The 22,676-nt window shown below is 44.7% G+C and overlaps 1 protein-coding gene and 2 long non-coding RNA genes across 11 annotated transcripts; all 3 read right to left on the bottom strand.

Annotated features, from left to right (window-relative positions):
- Positions 1-856: 856 nt before the first annotated feature.
- Positions 857-6,871, bottom strand: LOC119334372. 2 transcript variants are annotated; one of them, XR_005161294.1, is made up of 3 exons: positions 6,640-6,871; positions 6,381-6,488; positions 857-1,194 (listed from the first exon to the last, which is right to left on the bottom strand). It is a non-coding gene; the product is annotated as an uncharacterized LOC119334372 (long non-coding RNA). The 2 variants fall into 2 exon arrangements; XR_005161295.1 differs by lacking the exon at positions 857-1,194 and adding an exon at positions 6,064-6,116.
- Positions 2,722-3,489, bottom strand: LOC119334373. Its single transcript, XR_005161296.1, has 3 exons — positions 3,402-3,489; positions 2,916-3,003; positions 2,722-2,788 (listed from the first exon to the last, which is right to left on the bottom strand). It is a non-coding gene; the product is annotated as an uncharacterized LOC119334373 (long non-coding RNA).
- Positions 6,872-15,622: 8,751 nt separating the features above from the next.
- LOC119330769 lies at positions 15,623-21,330 on the bottom strand. Of its 8 annotated transcripts, none has more exons than XM_037603893.1 (4): positions 19,913-21,330; positions 18,283-18,758; positions 17,240-18,080; positions 15,623-15,975 (listed from the first exon to the last, which is right to left on the bottom strand). In XM_037603893.1, the coding sequence occupies exon 1, from the start codon at positions 21,270-21,272 to the stop codon at positions 19,920-19,922; it is 1,353 nt and encodes a 450-aa protein (XP_037459790.1). In that variant the 5' UTR covers positions 21,273-21,330; the 3' UTR covers positions 15,623-15,975; positions 17,240-18,080; positions 18,283-18,758; positions 19,913-19,919. The 8 variants fall into 8 exon arrangements, with proteins under 8 accessions (XP_037459790.1, XP_037459791.1, XP_037459792.1 ...); XM_037603894.1 differs by having other exon boundaries at positions 17,240-18,052; XM_037603895.1 differs by having other exon boundaries at positions 17,223-18,758.
- Positions 21,331-22,676: the final 1,346 nt, after the last annotated feature.

The raw sequence follows: 22,676 nt of genomic DNA, 5'->3' as shown, positions 1-22,676 counted from the left end.
AAGTCACTTGTCAGTACATTCCCCTAGTCTCACCAATTATACTGCATGCTCATACACTCTGTTTTTGCGTCCTATATTATGTTTGATACATCAATTGATCATGAATTACACCAGATAGAATATCAATTCTTTTGGAAAGGTAGACATCCATATAAAAGAAATGATGTTTAAATACTTCTGAAAGCCATAACTTAACTTTGCATAAGCAATCGAAAAAATGATCTATGGTTTCCATGTGCTCTAGATTGTAGGTTTATCTCAGGTGCAACATGAGAAATTTAATTGCTTTGAAGAATCTAAAGATAGCAAATGAAGAAAAAGTTGAACTATGCACCATTGAAAGAAAAATTAGGAAGTCATTCAACATCTATTCACAGAAGACAAAAAAAGGTCAGTCGATTTGCAAAGCACATATATGCATGGATATGTCACAAGTTATATGTTTGTATTAAGGTTACAGAATGGTGACCAATTCTCAGGATAAAACTACCTGTATCATGCCTCTCATTCTTATTCTTGTTGCGAAATTTGGACAACCATGTAAGATCTCAATATTGTTCTTGATTAAAAGGACAAAAGATAAAGAAATGGAAAATCTCACCATCAGTACTCAATAATGTTTGCGCGCAATATTGGCGGTGGCGTAGTACCCGGCCTTCAAACCTAAGGTATCAAATGGGCGTAATCTCTATCAGGATAACAGAGGTACCTCTTATAAAGAAAATTATGTACAATACTAACTCTCAATAAAATCGATTACCAATTTGTATCGCTCCATCAACAACCTGACATTACCATGTTCACCGTGATGCTTCGGCGCACCATCGCGCACTTGTCCTTGCTGTCCTAACAGGTCTGGGAGATTCAAAAGGAGTTACCACAATAGATCACTTCAGCAATAGTCACACAAGCTTAGAGTTCAGAAACTGCTTTCGTAGATAAGTTCAGAGGGCCGTTGAACTTGGCATGAATAAACTACAAAAAGAAGACAATGTAAATTAATTAGTTAACCTTTGGAGGAGTGATTCTGCTTCATGGTGAACAACGCATTCACCTCCGTCACTTTGAGCTGAAGAGCAGAGAACTTATCTGTCATCTTGTTTATGTTAGTACGTACATGTCCTCCTGCATGAGGCTCAAGCGGGTCCTGGCGATGGCCACCTTCCTGTTGATCTCCGTGTACCGGCGCTGCAACTCCAGCAGTAGTGACAGCCGGACAGACCCACATTCGGCGACACTCTCCACACCGTCCTCCACCAGCCTTTCAGATTTCAATTTCAGTATCAATGAGTACATGCCTGAATTCTAAACACCAATACACACCACGTGACTGAACCGGACAATATATTTCTTACTCTCGGAGACTACACATACATAATGCTAAGATGTAGGCTACATAGATAGAAATCTAAAGCATCAAAATTGTGTACTACCTCAGTAGCTTGGGAGCCCTGGGAATCACCCCAAATGAAAAAAGCTGCTTAGTGCATCTACGCTAGTCAAGCAGAGCACATATCAACAAGGAGAGGAGAACTCTGCAGAAGGAGAAGCTGTATACCGATGTACCCGACGACACGGCGACCGCCGTGGAGCACCTTCCACTGCTGCATGTGCTCGTCTGCGCACATCTTCACCAGTGCCTCGTGCCCGGCATTGTTGCTGTAGAACACGCGCTGTAGTGTGTCAAGGAACCTGAACGTCAGCAGAAAATGGTGATTTTCCTCTACAACTTGATTCAATCACACAACTTCTTACTATGTTGCAGGGATACGGCAGAGAAGTGCCGAATCGGTGCAGGATACTGCACCGGAACGGGGATACGCCCAGATACGCGTGGGATACGCGTGTCCGTACGTATCACATTTTTTCGAATTAAAATAAAGAAAAAAAATCGGAATACGGCTGGGACACGCATGGGATACATCAGGGATTCGTAAGGGCCTGCTACCACTCGACTCTGCAGCCCATCAGACGGCCTAATCGATTGGATAAATAAACCTAATCGCTGGAATCTTTCCTCTCGCCGTCACATGGCAGTTGCCAAATCGCTAGTCTCGATAGTTTCGGCGCATCTCCAGACTGCCCTTCGGCACCGCCGACCAGACCTCACAGTTCGTCTCCATTCTTCAAGTCTTTGCCATCCGGAATCTGTACGCAAGTAAGGTTCAATCCATTGTTTCAGGATCTCTGTTTTTTTGCATGATATGGATTAGGATTTAGGGCAGAACGAAGGGGATCTAGCTATCTATTTTTCTCAACGTTAGGCAACGTCAATCCTCTGTTAACAAGTATACCAATCCTAAATTACCCCCTATGGAGATACTCATCCTCCCAAAGAAATTGTTATTTGGTTATGATTTTTTTTATGCATTTGTACATATACTCGCCGTATCCCCGTAAGTCTATTTTCAGAAAATGCCGTTTTCCCGTATCGCCGTATCCGTATCCCCGTACCCGTATCCCCGTACCATGTAACATAGACTTCTTATACGGTAGATGATATCAATTGTTGTCCAGATGTTAGTTTCTGGATCGAAATTGACAAGAATACAAAAGAACTCATTGAAGAAAAGAACAAAACTAAAAGGACATGTATCAAGCGAATTAAAATCAATTAGTTTTAGGGGTTATGCACAAACCTCCAGTCTAGCCCGGCTGCCCGCTTCAGGCGCTTGTTCTAGTTCCCGTATACTGTCGCCCAAAAAAGATACAGTTCCATTTTTTAAGATGACATTCCATATTGAGATGATGTACTGAATGATTCTTCGACATCTGGAAGTAGTTTTCGCTATACCATAAAAGCACAGCATTTCATTAGGAGGCAAACAGTTAGTTTTTCTTGTAGCATAAAGCACAACATTTCATCATGATTCACTAATCCTCGGACTGTATGAATTAAAGCTAATTAGCATTACCTTAGCATACCAAGTGTACCCATAAAAAAGCAAATGAAGTGGAAAATAAAGAGTCACTGCTCCATGCATACACATTGTTGGATCTGATCTGTACAAAAAGTACACCACCAGGAAATCATCAGGGCTTTATAAAAAGACCAAAACGCATAAGTACATATTTTCTCTAGAAAACATCATGAGTCAAATTGAATGTTGCACAAAAATTTCAGAACACGATCTCCCAACAGTATTGACAAAAAAATTACATGTATACTGTTACATCAACAGGAAAGGCGAATGCACGCATCTATAGATGTACATAGAAGCAGTTGTGGAGCTAGACAAGTTTTTTTGTATTACCTATTTCGAGGTTTCCATGCCTATGTGGCAATCCTTCCATCAATGGCGACAGTAGACCCTACTCGAGGAAGCAACATGCTTCTTCAATTTAAGAAAAACAATACAAAGAGTCATACCATTTCGAAATGCAACAGTATTGTATAATACCTCAAGCAAGCAGTTCACCATGCCCTGTGTCCATCCTTTTTTGAGCACTCACTCGCATAGTTGTTTCACTTGAAAATACCGCCTATTCCTTTCCATTTTTCTCAATATCACCAAGAAATAAAAAAAATGGATAGGTTGTGCACCATTAAATTCCTGGTCATTGTACAGGTAGTAGGCCAGATTAAGATGTTAGTTCTAGGTTGCAGACTTAGAGTAGATAGATTCAGTTGCATAATTTGAGAAGGTACTCAAACTTGCAACCCGTGATCTGCGATAGACACGACGACAACAATAGTAATAGTAAGCACGTCGATCACGAGCAGCTACTTGATAGGACGGACAGTACAATAACAAATAAGAGGACATTCCAAAATATAAATACTGGAAAGATGACTTTTCCGTACACCATTCCATAGTTAGAAGAAAATAAAATAACCTCTTCCTTTAACCTCTTCCTATGCATGTTTTCTTTCTAGTCAGTGTCTTTCCAACTGATGTAGTTTATTCAGTAGCCATTAATTGGTACTTCTCCATTCATTTACGGATTGAAACAGAACACTTGCAAGAGGGACGGCAATTCCATATGCTCCAGCGTGTTGGGATAATCCAAACAATGCTTGAGTTAGTTTTGTGTAATCGTGATCAAGCTGGCCGGGTAATTAAGTAGGTAAGTTGAGATGTACGTGGGGTGGTCGGTTTGCAAGCCGTGTAGTATTTAGAATTAGCATGCTGCCCGTGTCCAAGTTAGGTTCCAACGTGAGTCCGGCTAGGAGCAGTTGTTTGAGTCGGTTTAGGTTAGCTAGCTAGCTCGTGAGGTCGTTTATATATACAGTTTTGCTAAAGCACATCTAGATATGACATAAGTATTGCACATCTAAGTTCTATATCACTGATTTTACATTAAGATTTGTATGGATATTTTCTTTTTTTTTCTTTTCCTCTTCATACTTGATTCACTCACTTAGATGTGCAATAAGTAGGGCACATCTAGATGTGCTCTAGACATTCTCTTATATATATGCACATCGGTGCATCAGATTGTAACATCGTGGAGAAAATCAGAAAATCAATAAAGAGGAGAAGAACAAGGCACGACACGTGCCTTTGGCCATCAATTTTCTGTGCGCGTGTGTTCACACACCATCAATTTTCTGTGCGCGTGTGTTCATGTGATTTGATGTGATCGATCCTGTGGGCGAATTTCCAACAATTGGTATCTAGAGCAAGGTTCGAGTGAAGCTGCGCTTGCCCCGGGGTGGCGACCCTGCTAGCGCCTCGGGGCGGGCAATAGAGTCGTTGTTGTAGCAACGGAGAGGAGCAGGCGATACAGTCGCTGGTGTAGCGACAACGAGGAGCGGGTGATATAGTCGCTGGGATGCAGCGACGAGGAGGAGCAGACAATTGTTGTTCGAGCGGCGACAAGGAGGATCGGGCAGTTGTCGTTCGGCGGAGCGGCGACAAGAAGGCGGCGATGACGCTGTCGCAAGCGAGGCGACAGGGCTGTCATCGGCAAGGCGTTGGTGGTCGTTGATGGTTATGGAGGTGCCGAAGTTGCAACACCGAGAAAATCATCGAGATCATCGTTGGAGGGTGCAAGGTGGAGATGGCGAAGTTGCGAGCCATCATCAAGGTGTGCACATGAGTTTTTGTAAGGTGCGTTCAAGATCTCAGGTGTGTAAAGTCTTCTGCTGTAGTTGAGACGCGTCACTGGCGGAGGAGAATTGAAAGCGAGAGCAGATGGAAAAAGGAATTTTTGCCTTGCGTTTTCGTTCGTGATCAAGGAGTTCCGGCGAGTTCGTATACGGTGGAGATGAGTTGCACGTATATGGCGAGTTGTGTTGCCGCTGGACAGGAGGTGTCGTTTGGTAAGTTGTGTCACCAATGACAAAGAAAAAAAGATGTGGCGGGTGAATAGATGTGTGTTCCCGTGTGCAAGTAGTCGACGAGAAGATGAAGATCAACGTGAAGATGGACGCGCACCAGTTAAGTTGAGTTCCTGCATGAGGCTATGCGTTTAGTCTGCATGTAGCACGCTAAAATGTGGCAGCGTGGCTGGTAGTCCGGATAATCGTTGTTTTCAGTCTACAAGTCGGCATGAAAAAGATGGTGATCAAGTGGTGGCCATCGTTACAAGGAGAGAAGTTGCGGCCCGGTACGTCGCATCACCGGAGGTAATCAGCGGGACAAAATGAAGAGGTGATCGATCTACGTGTCTCGTCGGATAAAGAGTCGGATGTTTGAATTAGGGGGTGATTGTTGGGATAATCCAAACAATGCTTGAGCTAGTTTTGTGTAATCGTGATCAAGCTGACCGGGTAATTAAGCAGGTAAGTTGAGATGTACGTGGGGTGGTCGGTTTGCAAGCCGTGTAGTATTTAGAATTAGCATGCTGCACGTGTCCTAGTTAGGTTCCAACGTGAGTCCGGCTAGGAGCAGTTGTTTGAGTCGGTTTAGGTTAGCTAGCTAGCTCGTGAGGTCGTTTATATATATGCACATCGGTGCATCAGATTGTAACATCGTGGAGAAAATCAGAAAATCAATAAAGAGGAGAAGAACAAGGCACGACACGTGCCTTTGGCCATCAATTTTCTGTGCCCGTGTGTTCGTGTGATTTGATGTGATCGATCCTGTGGGCGAATTTCCAACACAACGGGTGGCACTAATTATTTCCATCAAGAAGGAGAGTTGCAAATGCCGCTTTGATACAACTAATGGCTACAAGCATAGATAACTGAAATTAGAAATCAGCATTGCCTTGTTACATGCTAAACAGGATACAACCTGTGATCTTGGGGAAAATGGATATGATTTTGTAGTATCATTTGCAATATCAATTTGAGACCATATGCTTTCGGTAGAAATAATTGTTATGATCAAGATATAAAGTAATAACTGGACGACTTCTTAAGTGTGAGCTAAAGCTCATTTATGATAGGACGCTACTCATTTTGAACTTTGAAGAGCAAACACTTTCCTTACCATCACAAACCTTAGAGCAAGTCGTGGATTCCCTTTGGCCAAAGACTGTAATGTAGGGAGCAATAACCTAACGTCTTGTCACCCTAGGCCAATGTTGTGAGCAATCACCTATATCCACAACCATTTATGTGATGTTTAGTTAGCCCAGCTAATTCACAGAAGATTTGGCACTGGTTTGATTTCAGTTTTAAATTTAGAACAGTGGCAAATAAATAAAAAACATAGAAGAAAAGAAAAAGAAAGAAAACCAAAAACATACCTGAAGCCAAGCCAGCCCACGGCCAGGTCTTCTTGAACATCTGCCTGTAGGCAGAGGCGTGTTGCGCGGGCTCACCCTGCTGCCACCTCCTGCTTAGCGCTGTCCCCCACGTCCTCGTCCCCATCCGCTCGTCTGGGAGATGCCCTGCACCCCCTCTCATTTTCCCGTTGCTCTGGAGCTCTCTCCCTCTCCTCTAGCGCTCGATCTCAAGCTCGCCCGAGTGCACAGCCGTAGCTGCCGTTGATCGTCCGTGTGAGCACCGCCGAAGAATTGCCGCGCCTTCGTGTCCATAAGCATCACCAGGCCTCGCAGTGTCTCTCCGCAGAAGCGTTTGAGAAGAAGAGCGCCGAGATGATGCCATCGACCACAACTTCGCCCCTCTGCCCGACGATCGCCTCTGACTGATTCGGCCGCTGCAGAGCCTCCCCTAGCCCGATGGGCGCCTCTACATATTCCCAGTTAGGTCCTCTTCGATTCCAATATAGCATATGGTCAATTACGTCCTGTAGTCGCGTCGCCCGCAAGTCCGATCGCCATGGTCCCTATCACAAAATCTGAATAAAAACTGAATACACTACGATGGAGGTGCACAGGAGCACATGCGGTGGGAGGTACTGATTAAGAAGAAGAGGAGACTTACCATTGAGGAAGGAGTGGATGATGGAGGGCAAACGTCGGAAGGAGCGCGGCCACCACGAAACAGTCTAGGAGTGGATTATGAAGGACAAGAGCTCGTCCATCCTCTGACCCGCGCGCACCAACCGCATGTTGGAATTTTGCTAGTAGGCTTTTGACCCAAAGCCTAACTAAAATTCTGAAATTCTTTTGGCTCATTCATGCACACATGTGAGTGGAGTGAGTGAGACTAAAGTTTAGCCCACCCCGGAAGTTGAGAGAGAGTTGCACCTCTTTATAAGGTGAGCTCTTCTACCACTTGTATGAGCATGAGAAGAGGATACCTACATGCGCGCTCCTCCTCCTCGCTCGCCTCGCCACGCCGCGCCGCGGGTTGCGGGATTGAGCCGAGCCGAGGACAGAGCTATGCACGTTGTCTACCCTAGCCGCCGCCGCTTCGTATAGTTTCTCACCACCGTACGCGCCGCCAAGCAAGTCTTCTCCATCCCTCCTTCCGGCGTGCACCGCGAGAAGGGACAGCAGGCCTCCGGAACCCCGCCTCTCGTGATCCTGTACGGGAGAGGGGCGATCAGGTTTTTGGGGAGCGCACTCGCGCGACTGCTGGCAGCGACGACTTCGCGAACGACGACTTCTTCCCCGACCTCGGCAACCTCGTCCTCGTCGACATGGGCGACAACGTCAACGCCGGCGGTGCTGCACCCGCTGCACCGTATGTGATTCTATCCTTCCTGTTCGAGATCGTGGTAGAATTCATGCTTCTAGTATGTGCCCTAGATGTGATATGTTCATCTGTTGTGCTAGTTCGCATGATTAGTTTAATCTCTGCTGCTGTGGTCATGATTTATCTTCTGTTTATTTGGATTAAATCTCGTAGTAATTTGCTCATATTTCCAACAATCCAAAAACCTGATTATAGGCAATTTACTCCGAGTGGTTTTGCTGCGCATCTGAAGCCGCCTGCCTTTAAGGGGGCGCAATATAAGAGGTGGCACACGAGAGCAGACTACTGGTTTCAGACCATGGGCTGCTACGATGCCACCAAGGGCAAGCCTGAGGGCGATCTTAATCCAGCACAGCTGGAAGCTTTTGAGAAGATCGATACCCTCTTTAAAGGCGCTCTTCTGAGTGTTCTTGATGACTCCATTGTGGATTCGTATATGTCGTTTGACAACGGCAAGGACATGTGGGCTGCGCTCGAGGCCAAGTTTGGTGCCTCGGACGCCGGCAGCGAGTTGTATGTCATGGAGCAATTCTATGACTACAAGATGACTGATGAGCGCCCTGTTGTACAGCAGGCTCATGAGATACGGTCGCTCACAAAAGAACTTGAGTACTTCAAGTGTGTGTTGCCGGACAAATTTGTTGCCGGAGGCATCATTGCCAAGCTTCCACCTTCGTGGAACAATTTTGCTACTTCCCTGAAACATAAGAGATAGGAGTTTTCCGTTGCGGATCTCATTGGTACTCTTGATGTTGAAGAGAAGGCGAGAGCAAAGGACACACGTGCTCGAGTTGCTGAGGGAGGTTCTAGTGCCCACATGGTACAGAAGAAGAACTCCCAGCCCAACAAGTTCAAAAACAATAAGAACAAAACTCAGGACAAAGGCAAGTTTGATACAAAGAACAAGCCATCACATTCTACCAACTTCAAGAAGAATTCTCATAAGAAGGGGAAGGGACTTTGCCATGTCTGCGGTGATCCTAATCACTGGGCTCCGAAGTGTCCTAACCGCTTTGAGGAGCGCGAACATGAGAAGAGCGGCAAGTCCGCTAATGTTCTCATCGGTGATACTGATATGAAGGAATCAGGATATAGTATTTTTCCTACCATCCTTTCAGTATTTCAATCCCCTGATTGGTTAATTGACACCGGTGCCAATGTACATGTTTGTGTTGACGCCTCCATGTTTTTTTCTTACCAGGCAACAAGGACTTCACCCGTGCTGATGAGGAACGGGTCACATGCCATCGTTCGAGGTGTTGGTATGGTCGATCTGAAGTTTACTTCGGGGAAGACTGTGCGTCTGAAGAACGTTCATCATGTGCCGTCCATCAATAAAAATCTCGTTAGCGGTTCCCGTTTATGTCGAGATGGTTTTAAGTTGGTTTTCAAATCCAATAAAGTTGTAATTTCTAAGTGTGGATAATTTGTTGGAAAAGGCTATGAGTGTGGAGGCTTGTTCCGCCTATCTTTGTCAGATATTTGCACTAAAGTTATTAATAATGTTTGCCACAATAATGAGTCTGATATTTGGCATTCACGACTCTGTCATATTAACTTTGGTTGCATGACGCGGTTAGCCAATATGAATTTAATTCCGAAAATCTCTACTGCCAAAGGCTCCAAGTACCAAGTATGTGTGCAAGCTAAGCAACCTCGCAAGTCCCATAAGATTGCAGAGGCAAGAGACTTGGCGCCACTAGAGCTTATACATTCTGATCTTTGTGAGATGAATGGCGTGTTGACAAAAGGTGGAAAGAGATACTTCATGACGTTGATTGATGACTCCACTAGATATTGTTATGTGTATCTTCTGAAATCAAAAGATGAGGCTTTGACTTTCTTTAAAAACTATAAAGCTGAGGCAGAGAACCAACTTGATCGAAAAATTAAACGACTTAGGTCCGATCATGGTGGAGAGTATTTTTCCAATGAATTTGATCTGTTTTGTGTGGAACATCGTATAATCCATGAGAGGACGCCTCCCTACTCACCCCAGTCAAATGGGGTAGCCGAAAGAAAGAACCGAACTCTAACTGGTATGGTTAACACCATGTTAGACACTTTGGGTCTATCCAAGAAATGGTGGGGGGAGGCGCTAATGACTGCGTGTCATGTCCTAAGCCGAGTTCCCACAAAGCATAAGACCATGACTCCATTTGAGGAATGGGAAATAAAAAGGTTGAAACTCTCTTACCTACGTACTTGGGGTTGTTTGGCGAAAGTCAATATACCAATTCCCAAGAAGCGCAAGCTTGGACCAAAAACCGTGGATTGTGTTCTTCTGGGCTATGCTTTTCATAGCATCGGCTATAGATTTTTGATAATAAAATCTGAGGTATCCGACATGCATGTTGGTACGATTATGGAATCAAATGATGCAACTTTCTTTGAGGACATATTTCCTATGAAGGATATGTCGAGTTCATCAAATCAGGAGATACCTACTCCATCTAGCGAGGAATTCACTGTAATTCCTGAACCCACCATTGCGATGGAACACGTTGAGAATCCTGTTGAGGGTAACAATGGAACTCCTGTGAGGAGTAAGAGACAGAGGACTGCAAAGTCTTTTGGTGATGATTTCATTGTGTACCTCGTGGATGACACACCCAGGACTATTTCAGAAGCCTATGCATCTCCTAATGCTGATTACTGAAAGGAAGTTGTACGTAGTGAGATGGATTCCATCTTAGCTAACGGTACCTGGGAGATCACTGACCGTCCTTATGGGTGCAAACCTGTAGGATGTAAGTGGGTGTTCAAGAAGAAGCTTAGACCTGATGGTACGATTGAAAAGTACAAGGCACGACTTGTGGCCAAGGGTTATACCCAGAAAGAAGGTGAAGACTTCTTTGATACTTACTCACCCGTGGCTAGACTGACCACAATTCGGGTGCTACTATCACTAGCTGCCTCACATGGTCTTCTCGTTCATCAAATGGACGTTAAGACGGCTTTCCTCAATGGAGAGTTGAAGGAGGAAATTTACATGGATCAGCCAGATGGTTTTGTAGTACCTGGTCAGGAAGGAAAGGTGTGCAAGTTATTAAAGTCTTTATATGGCCTTAAACAAGCTCCTAAAGAGTGGCATGAGAAGTTCAAAAGAACATTAACTGTTGTCGGCTTTGTAGTAAACGATGGTGACAAGTGCGTGTACTATCGCTATGGTGGGGGCGAAGGAGTTATTCTTTGTCTGTATGTCGACGACATATTGATCTTTGGAACCAAACTTGATTTAATCAAGGAGGTTAAGGATTTCTTATCTCGCTGTTTTGAGATGAAGGATTTAGGAGTAGCTGATGTTATCTTAAACATCAAGCTGTTGAGAGATGAGAATGGTGGGATCACACTGCTTCAGTCTCATTATGTGGAAAAGGTCTTGAGTCGTTTTGGATATAGCGACTGCACGCCTTCTCCAACTCCATATGATGCTAGTGTGTTGCTTCGAAAGAATCGACGGATTGCTAGAGATCAACTGAGGTATTCTCAGATTATTGGCTCGCTTATGTATTTGGCGAGTGCCACGAGGCCTGACATCTCTTTTGCTGTGAGCAGGCTGAGTCGGTTTGTGTCAAAACCGGGAGATGATCATTGGCATGCGCTTGAGAGAGTTATGCGCTATTTGAAAGGCACCGCGAGCTATGGGATTCAGTACACCGGGTATCCAAGGGTACTGGAGGGTTATAGTGACTCAAACTGGATATCTGATGCTGATGAGATTAAGGCCACAAGTGGTTATGTTTTTACACTTGGTGGTGGCGCTGTTTTCTGGAAGTCTTGCAAGCAGACCATCTTAACGAGGTCAACTATGGAAGCAGAACTCACAGCATTAGACACTGCCACTGTTAAAGCAGAGTGGCTTCGTGAACTCTTGATGGACTTACCTATGGTTGAAAACCAATACCCCCTATCCTGATGAACTGTGATAATCAAACTGTGATCATCAAGATAAACAGTTCTAAGGACAATATGAAGTCCTCAAGGTATGTGAAGAGGAGACTAAAATCTGTCAGAAAATTGAGGAACTCCGGAGTTATTACGTTGGATTATATCCAAACGTCGAAAAACTTGGCAGATCCCTTCACAAAGAGTCTATCACGTAATGTGATAGATAATGCATCGATGGAGATGGGTTTGAGACCCACCGCATGAGTTGTCCATAGTGGTAACCCACTCTATGTGATCGGAGATCCCGTGAAGTGGATGTGGGAGACAAGCTGTTGGTCAGCTGGGAGGAGAGTATCCCTATATTAATTATCCCACTCCGTGAAGATGCAATACTCTCCTGATCTACATGGCAGGTTGATACTTATCTTAATGTGTTCCAAGTGGCTTATTCGGGTAAGCAGAGATGTTGTCCTGCAGAACATTTTCTGAGGAACACACCTATATGAATTTGACTGTTAACGTCGCAGTCTGTGAGAATTGGACGTTCTCTAATAAATTCATGAAAGGCCCTGAAGTATGACGTATACGCTCCACCCGCGGGGAAGCCTTGCGGCAGCCCAGTATCGGTCAAGAATTTGTGTGAAACTAGTTTCATAGAAAACTTGTAGTTCAAGGCATAGTCCACTATTCAAGTTGTGATCTAGTGTAGCATAAATTTCTAAGTGGAAGTTCAACTTCACAGTCTCCACTAAGCACCGATATATAAAACAATGTTTTGGAACTAAATGATGAGATGTGCCAATGAGACTTTGTGGGGGATTGTTGGAATTTTGCTAGTAGGCCTTTGGCCCAAAGCCCAACTAAAATTCTGAAATTCTCTTGGCCCGTTCATGCACACATGTGAGTGGAGTGAGTGAGGCTAAAGTTTAGTCCCACCCCGGAAGTTGAGAGAGAGTTGCACCTCTTTATAAGGTGAGCTCTTCTACCACTTGTATGAGCATGAGAAGAGGAGACCTACATGCGCGCTCCTCCTCCTCGCTCGCCTCGCCACGCCACGCCTCGCCACGCCGCGCCGCCGGCTGCGGGATTGAGCCGAGCCGAGGACAGAGCTATGCACGTTGTCTATATTTTTGCTGCATGGGAAAATTAATGAGTCATTAATTAATAATTAATAGACGCGTTAATTACTGAACCGTTTTCGATTCTTTTGGATCGTGACGACTCGGACACGGGGTTTACTCCCACGACCTACCCGGCCCGCACTATATAGTCAGGCAGACGTCTACCCTAGCCGCCGCCGCTTCGTATGGTTTCTCACCACCGTTCCAGATCATTGCGCCGCCAAGCAAGTCTTCTCCATCCCTCCTTCCGGCGTGCACCGCGAGAAGGGACAGCAGGCCTCCGGAACCCCGCCTCTCGTGATCCTGTACGGGAGAGGGGCGATCAGGTTTTTGGGGAGCGCACTCGCGCGACTGCTGGCAGCGACGACTTCGCGAATGACGACTTATTCCCCGACCTCGGCAACCTCGTCCTCGACGACATGGGCGACAACGTCAACGCCGGCGGTGCTGCACCTGCTGCACCGTATGTGATTCTATCCTTCCTGTTCGAGATCGTGGTAGAATTCATGCTTCTAGTATGTGCCCTAGATGTGATATGTTCATCTGCTATGCTAGTTCACATGATTAGTTTAATCTCTACTGTTGTGGTCATGATTTATCTTCTGTTTATTCGGACTAAATCTCGTAGTAATTTGCTCATATTTCCAACACCGCATCTCTCGTCATTGGATCGAACTGGGAGGAGGGGTGGAGAGGGCCGGATCCAGCAGCAAGGACCGGATCGGCAGCATGGCGGCTGCATCCACCTCTCTTGAACGCCATAGAGTGAATCCCTGCCGTGGAGGCAGAGCTGTGCGGGGCTGGCAGTGAGGAGTGGCGAGGAGGAGAGAGATCAACGGATCTGAGGCAGTGTGTGACGGCGGCGACCTCGTTCCCCGGCGGCGGCGGCGACCTCGTTCCTTGGCGGTGGCGGCGGCTCCTCTTGGGGCTAGGGCGTCTTCTCTCGGCGGCGGCGGCGGCGGTGGTTCCTCTTGGGGCTGGGGCGTCTCCTCTCGGCGGCGGCGGCGGCGGCTCCTCTCGGGGCTGGAGGCTGAGATGAAATAGATCGAGATTGAGGGAGCCTCGTTGGCTGTTTGTTTTAGGTGCGGGGTGAGATACGAAAGAAAAACCAGGCAAAAAAACCTACGAAGATTAACCTACGAAAAAAAACCCGGACGAAAGTGGTGGGACGAAAATTGACCGGCGGAGACTACCAACTGCTCCATTAGAAGTAGAGATTACTAATACTGTGAAATATTGGTATATACGGAGATTTCATATGGACTATATACAGAGCAAAATGAGAGAATCTACACTCTAAAGTATGTATATATACATCCGTATATAGTCTATAGTGAAATCTCTAAAGGTCTTATATTTAGGAACGAAGTGAGTAGCAAACATGTCCGTGCATTGCAATGAGAGAAAAAAAACAAATGCTTCTAGCACAATAAGCACAACTCTAGACTCCTCTACAGGTCCCTCATCTGTGTTATCGCTTATCATCATTCCAAAAAACCATGATCGCAGTGTCCACCTGATCGCATTGTGTCTGAACGTGGCCAATCCGCCCGCTACAACCTACACCATACACCATCCCTCATACGCTACACTCACTTTTAAATTGTATAATTGTTTTTTCAAAATGCATCAACATCCTTTTTTTAATACACACAAACACTTTTTAAATCACATGGAGTTCTTAAAACAGAATATATATATATGTTTTAGATTATGAAAAAAAAGCACATGCCATTTTTTGGAATTACATGAAAAAAAATCATATAGAAAAGAGTTTTTTTTCAAATTATATGAATATTATTTTAATACAAGAAAACTTTTATTAAAACTTCACAAAATAAATTAAATGGTGAACGATTTTTAAAAATTACCTAACATTTTTTAAAAGGAAAAAAACATTTTAAATAACAAAAAAAGAAAAATGCATGAAAAAAATCAATTGGTATTGTTGCCCTCACCAACATGACCATAAATTCTCATCGTACATGGATCCTGTGGCTTCTTTTATATTTCCTTTTCATCCTGAAGACCCAATCCTCATGAACTTGACATAGTTGTTGTTAGCTGTAAGTAAAGAGACATCTAAGTTCAATGTGATTCATCTCATCAACCAAAATGAAATAGAAACTTCCCAGAAAAAACTGCCTAGCCACTCTCTGCACATTAGTGTTTGTACTTTGTTGCTCAGTATGAGTGTTTTGCGGACTTGTGATGCTATTTAATTGCCGATGTGTAACAACAGGAACCTGGAAATCACACCTGGTGAGGTAAGCTCTGGAGAATCCTTGGCTCCAAGAGAGGCAGAGAAGCATCAGGATGGAGGTGCTGATGGTGGCAGCAAGCCAAGCAAAGTCGAGCTAACGGAAGAGCAGAAGGTGCGCACAGAGGCCTTTTTTATGCCCCCTGCTTTCAGACTTTTGAACATGGAGAAGGTTTCTGAAATTCCTGAGGATATTTTTTGATAGAGGACCTGATGCTCTCAACACAAATTTGAGTACATTTATCTGAGAATTCTGAAGCTCTGAATTTTAATGTTTGCATGCAGCTCTAGTACAGCCAAGCCATCATTTTTGCAGAACATACTCATCCAGAATTTGAACTCATCACAAGCATGTCAATAGAAGAAATTAACTAACTCGTCCACTCCACTCATGCAGATAAAAGCTAAGTTCTCTCACTCTAAGTTACTGATAAATAGATCATCTCAACTAAGGACATAGATTGAAAGGCGGGTCACAAGCAGATAAAACCCAAGCCTTCCAAGTTCCAACACAAACATCAGTACACAACATAAAAAGAAGTCTTAGGTGTCAGTGCTGGTCAAATTCAACCTGCTGACAACATATCCTGCTTACATACATACGATACTTGATACGGACATGTCATACTACATCAGCGCCATCTTGAACATCCGCCATCCTACTCCAGATGTATGGCCCAAGCAAGATCAAGCTAGCGAGCTCAGATCTGCATACATGTATTTAGTTAGTTGGAAATTTTAGGCAGCCGCTGTTGATGCAATGGGAATCTTTCCTATCCCATTTTCTTAGGAAGGATGCATGTGCTAAATAGCAGAGTACAGTATAGCTTAACAACAAAGGCACACAAGCTGCCATAGTATATTGCAGCCTAGAAGGAACATAGACAAAAACTTGGCAGACCATAACAGGCGAACCCTATCTGTTCTTGAAAACATAACAATGTAAATAAGAAGTGCTCATAAATACAAGACTCAAGGACTTCAAACATCAACCTACTGGTTATGCAACATTCTTATTTTGAACATCACTGTTGAATTGAATGAATGATGTTGTAGTAAGTGCTAAGTATGACTAATGATGCAAACGTGAAAGCCATTTTCTCTCCTCAAGATATGGAACAATAAAAATTAGCTTTCCAAACTATTGAGTAATCTTACTTTGGAATTAACATTCTCAAATCACAATCACATATAATTGTCAAACATGCATGCAGAACCAAACCATGAATTGACTACCTATCCTAGCTAGTTGGACAAGGTAGTCAAGCCCAATAGAACAATAATTAACTTTCTTTATAACCATGGGAGTAGAAATTTGAAGCAACTGCACGGTTGATGTAATGGGAATTTCCTATTTGCTAAATTGCAGAGTACAATATAGCTCAAGAACAAAGGCACACAAGCTATTTGTTCGTGCTTCCCAAGAATCCCAGAGCTATCTTATTGCAGTTTGGAAGCAAGGTTAATACAAAATAGCAGACCTTAACATCTGAATTCTATGCTCTTGAAAACACACGGTAAATAAAGAATACTCAAACATCAGCTTACAAGTTGTGCAACGTTCTTGTTTTGAACATCATCATTCAGTTGGATGAGTGATGCGTAATTACTAAGTATGACTAAAGAAGTAGTATATGAAGCGGCAAGTGAGAGAGCCATTTTCTCTACTAAGATATGGAGCAATAAGAACTAGCTTTCTAAACTGGTATGTAATTTTGTTTCATTGATCTTCTCAATGTGTCTGGCTAAATAGACTACAACAACGCCCTTGAGTACTGTTGTTCTTAAAGAAAATCATCTGGCAGCAAAAGAAACAACCGAAACGACATGAACTAAAATGATCATTACGGAAATCAAGGATTATGACAGACATTTCACCAAGCAATCATTGAACATATGAAAAACTAGTATCTTGTCATGCTGGAAGGTGATTGAACGTATGAAAAACTAGTACCTTGTCATGTGTATTACCTGCATCATAGAAACTTGAGAATGCATTGTAGATATGGATATCCCTGGCGCTGCCACTGTTGCAGAGTCTCTTAAACGTCATTGACTGGAGATGGACCAGGAAGATGCCACAAGATGTCCTTACAAGGGTCACATTGTTTTCCTCGTCGAATCCCACTAAGGCTAGAGGCTTCCTCTTGCCTGCTGCTCCTAGAGGAAGAAGCTTGTCTAGTTCAACAGTCCTTCCGAGAACCCATGTCGCATCATCATGACGAACACCAGCTTTCCACTTCCATAGTTGGGCGCGGAAGCCCAACACAACGATTAAGCCAAGGCCACCATCTTCAGCTGGCATAACCGCGAAAACGGTATCGTCGTGGGCATATGCATTTGGCGTCGGCTCTATCAGTGCCAGCCTCTGCGTGTCCAAATCAAACTCAATTATGCAAGCTCCGCCAAGAACATACGACCAATAGAGTGAATTCCCAATCAAGATAGTGGGAGTGAGGACAGGTTGAAAATATTTCATAGCTGTAGATGCCTTGATCCTGGAATGTAGAGTCAATTGCAAGAAACCACCACATTTGTGGCTAGGTTTGCAGAAAACCACCAACTCGTTAATCCGTTGCAGAAAACACCGGAAAATTTGTTAAGTCATTGCAAAAAGCACTGGTCGGGTGATTTAGCCCGTTTCATCACATTCTGACAAGTGGGGCCGGGTTGTAATGTGGTGGAACGTTGCAGAAAACCCCTCACCAACATGATCATAAATTCTGATCGTACATGGATCGTGTGGCTTCTTTTATAATTCCTTTTCATCCTAAAGACCCAATCCTGATGAACTTGACACAGTTGTTGTTAGCTGTAAGTAAAGAGACATCTAAGTTCAACGTGATTCATCTCATCAACAAAAATGAAATAGAAACTTCCCAAAAAATAACACGAAAGCCGTGCCTAGCCACTCTGCACATTAGTGTTTGGACTTTGTTGTTCAGTATGAATGTTTTGCGGACTTGTGATGCTATTTTATTGCTGATGATACAATAGGAGCCTGGAAATCACACCTGGTGAGGTAAGCTCTGGAGAACCCTTGGCTCCAAGAGAGGCAGAGAAGCATCAGGATGGAGGTATTGATTGTGGCAGCAAGCCGAGCAAAGTCAAGCTGACGGAAGAGCAGAAGGTGCGCACAGAGGCCTTTTTTATGCCCCCTGCTTTCAGCCTTTTGAACATGGAGAAGGTTTCTTAAATTCCTGAGAATATTGATTGATAGAGGACCTGATGCTCTCAACTAAGGACATATATTGAAAGGCAGGACCCAAGCAGATAAAACCGAAGCTTCCAGGTTCCAACACAAAAATCAGTACGCAACATAAACCAAAGTCTTAGACATCAGTGCTGGTCAAATTCAACTTGCTGACAACATATCCTGCTTACATACTACTTGATACGGACATGTCATACTACATCATCGCCACCTTGAACATCTGCCATCCTACTCCAGATGTATGGCCCAAGCAAGATCAAGCTAGCGAGCTCTGATCTGCATACATGTATTTAGTTAGTTAGAAATTTTAGGCAGCTGCTGTTGATGCAATGGGAATCTTTCCTGTCCCATTTTCTTAGGAAGGAGGCATGTGCTAAACAAAGGCGCACAAGTTGCCATAGTATATTGCAGCCTGGAAGGAACATACACAAAAACTTGGCAGACCATAACAGGGGAACCCTATCTGTTCTCGAAAACATAACAACGTAATAAGAAGTGCTTATGAATACAAGACTCAAGGCCTTCAAACATCAACCTACTGGTTATGCAACATTCTTATTTTGAGCATAGCTCCTGAATTGAATGAATGATGCTGTAGTAAGTGCTAAGTATGACTAACAATGCAAACGTGAAAGCCAATTTCTCTCCTCAAGATATGCAGCAATAAAAATTAGTTTTCCAAACTAGTGTGTAATCTTTCTTTCGAATTAACATTCTCAAACCTCAATCACATATAATTGTCAAACATGCATGCAGAACCAAACCACGAATTGACTACCTGTCCCAGCTAGTTGGACAAGGTAGTCAAGCACAATAGAACAATAATTAACTTTCTTTATAACCATGGGATTAGAAATTTGAAGCAACTGCACAGTTGATGCAACGGGAATTTCCTATTTGCTAAATTGCAGAGTACAATATAGCTTAAGAACAAAGGCACACAAGCTATTTATTCGTGCTTCCCAAGAATCTCAGAGTCATCTTATTGCAGTTTGGAAGCAAGGTTAATACAAAATAGCAGACCTTAACATGTGAACTCTATGCTCTTTAAAACACATGGTAAATAAAGAGTACTCGAACATCAGCTTACAAGTTGTGCAACGTTCTTGTTTTGAACATCATCATTCAGTTGGATGAGTGACGTGTAATTACTAAGTATGACTAAAGAAGTAGTATATGAAGCGGCAAACGAGAGAGCCATTTTCTCTAGCTTTCCAAACTGGTATGTATTTTTTTCATTGATCTTCTCAATCGCAAACAATTGTTAAACATGCGCGCAGAATCAAACCATCAATTAGCTACATCTTCTAGCTAGTTTGACAAGGTAGCCAAGCCCAATAGAACAATAATTAACTTTCTATATAACCATGTGAACAGAACAAGCAAAGCATGCACCCAATGGCAACATAAAATAAAATAATTAGGCTTACCAGTTGATCAGATAGTTGGTTCCAATAACAGCGGCGGGAAGCTAAAGCAGGGGAGAGCACGTTTGCGATTGAGGAACTGCTCCATCCTTGTACAGACTTTGGTAATTTCATAAGTCTTGACCTCCATTGAGTAACAATCCACATTCTCAATACGAATACCTTTTGGAGCGCCTTGGAAGAACAAGAATCCCTCAGCTGCACCCACTGTGGAAATGGAATAGTCATGATACTGCCCTGGCAGGCTTATGACCTTCTCGAGCTTCCATTCTTGGGAATTATTCTGTAGAGAGGTATGGTAGAGAGCAAAGTAGCCATTCTCACGGACAAGAGAAAACATCTCAAGGGTTCCTTCCCTACCCGTAACAACTGAATTCGGACGTCCACGATAAGAGTTCTGGTGGTGCAGATCTCTGAGCTCCTGATGGTAACCGGTGAGAAGATCGACAGTGGAAAACCTCATGGTGCACGTGTCCAGCACCATCAAATGGTCGCTCCAAGTATAAGGTTCTGTCCAGTAGAAGCGACCGCGCACACAGTCAAAACAGGACATCTGATCCAAAGAAGGGAGGACAGGAGACTCCACCATACACCATTGCATAGTTGTGGACGGGAAGACAAAGAGGACGAGCTTGGTCTGGTATTTTGCTATGCATATCACCTTGAAGGGTTCCTCCTCCCCATTCTCGCTGGTGTTTGGAGCAAGTACAGGCTCGAACTCCCAAAGAGAATCTTGCGGCTGGGCGGCGAGGTCTTCAGGTATGGTTGGAAGCAGCACGTATCTGCTGGACAGGGGGTCGCAGACGGCGAGGTGGAAGTCGGCGGCGTTGCACCGCTCCCGTTCGGTCCACGTGGGGCGGTCACGCGGGGTGAGCTCATTAACGTCCATGAGGATGCTTACTTCGGCGTCGTCTTCGTGGTAGCAACAAATGCGCACGGTGCGGGGGTGGAGGGAGATCCAATCGAGGAGGACGCGGCCGCCGCGGACGTCGCGGGGGCGCCAGCGGGGGCCTTCCCCGTCGTCTTGGACGCCCGGCGGGACGTAGTAGGAGCAAGAAGAAACGACGGCCGGGACGAAGGAGAAATCGGCGGCGCGGGGGGCGAGGGCGCCGGCGAGCGGGGCGGAGGGGTGCGGCGCCTGGGCATGGTGGAATCCGGCCGCGTCCATGAAGCCGAGGAGCGGAGGCCGGTGCAGCCCGCGGAAGCGGCGGCGGAAGGCGCGGCCTTTGATGACGCGACGGAAGGAGGTGCAGGCGGCGGAGGCGCGGGCGAGCGCGTCCGGGGTGGGCAGGCGGAGGAAGATCTCCTCCAGGAGGTCGTCGGGGATGGGGATGGAGGCCAGCGGCGGCTGCGGCGGCGCCATGGCGGCCGTGGTGGAGAAAGGGGATCGAGGGTTTGGGCTTGGGATGCTGGAAGCGACGAGTGAGTGAGTGGGCTGTGGATTGTACGAAGCCATTTAGCGAACACCTGGTACGGCTCCATAAAGCTTGGAAAATTGTACTAGTCTTCAAAACATTTTAAATGAAAATTGTACTCCCTCCGTAAAGAATTATAAAAGCTTTTAGATCATTAAAGTGTGTCAAAAACATCTTATATTATGAGACGGAGGGAGTAATTATCTAAACGCTTTTATATTTTTTTACAGAAAGGGAGTAGTTTAAAGCGTCATTTCTTGTCTCATTTCATCTATATATACACACTAAAATCTCCAGCTACATTAATATCTCATTAAAACTATATTTTCACATTTGAAATGTAAATTGCTGTTTGAAGCCACATAATTCTTGGCTCCATATAGGTTGGAAAATTTAAATTTTACGTAAAACATCTCGACATGGGCGGAACCCTATATTGTGATGTCGCCTCCACTACTCACCCCCATCACCCCCTTGGTCATCGGCTCGTCGCCGAATGACGCCGTCGGGCCAAGAATGTGTAGTCGACAGTGCGGCGGGGCCTTTTCCTTTCCCATAAGCAGGAGCATATGTGGGGGAGGCCGGCCCCCTTCGCGGGCATCCTCTTGTGGCTCCACGGTTTCTCTGGCAACGCTTCTGGTGGGAGATTGATTTAACATCCGCCCGGTCATAGCGACGTCAACGGAGTACAAGGACTTCACTCCGATGTCCTCTGATTCGACGTTTAGGGGTAGGCTTGCTATCACCTCCGCTCAGATAGTGCTTACCATCGCGCATCGACGTTGTGTCGGCCTTTAGTGGTTTATGGGATAGTGTAGCGACGATGGGATGCTAGATATGGCTGAGTTCCAACCGGATCTGGCTCGTTGGCGTGCCTCCATCAACTACTTGATGATGGGTGCACTACTGGAAAAAGGCTTATAGGTGGGCTCAAATTATTGCCGGGCGATGCATGGCACCCGCCACAACTATTATAGAAAAGTTACAGTGTCAGGTGGAAAAAAGCGTCGGCCACTACTAATGTCTTAGCGTGGCAGACAAAATTCCTCACCCACCACTGTTAGAAATATGCCTGAGAGGCAATAATAATTATGTTATTTATTTTCAAGTTTATGGTCAATATTTATATTCTATGCTATAGCTGCTATGATTGCCGCATATGCGACTTGAAGAAAAACTCATGGGAATGTGTAGAGTTATAAATGGTAAAACAAGATTCATAGTCTTGCCTCTAGGACTAGCTCAAAGTGTTGATTGATGATTCTATTTTCCTGATCATGGGCATGACCAAAATGCCGGCAACATTTGAGATCACGATGTTGGAAGAACACTCGAGTTGAATTGACCCAAGT

The sequence above is a fragment of the Triticum dicoccoides genome, chromosome 7A, assembly GCF_002162155.2.
Source record: "Triticum dicoccoides isolate Atlit2015 ecotype Zavitan chromosome 7A, WEW_v2.0, whole genome shotgun sequence".
NCBI classification, from domain to species: Eukaryota; Viridiplantae; Streptophyta; class Magnoliopsida; order Poales; family Poaceae; genus Triticum; species Triticum dicoccoides.
This window is presented reverse-complemented; position numbering and strand designations above follow the sequence as displayed.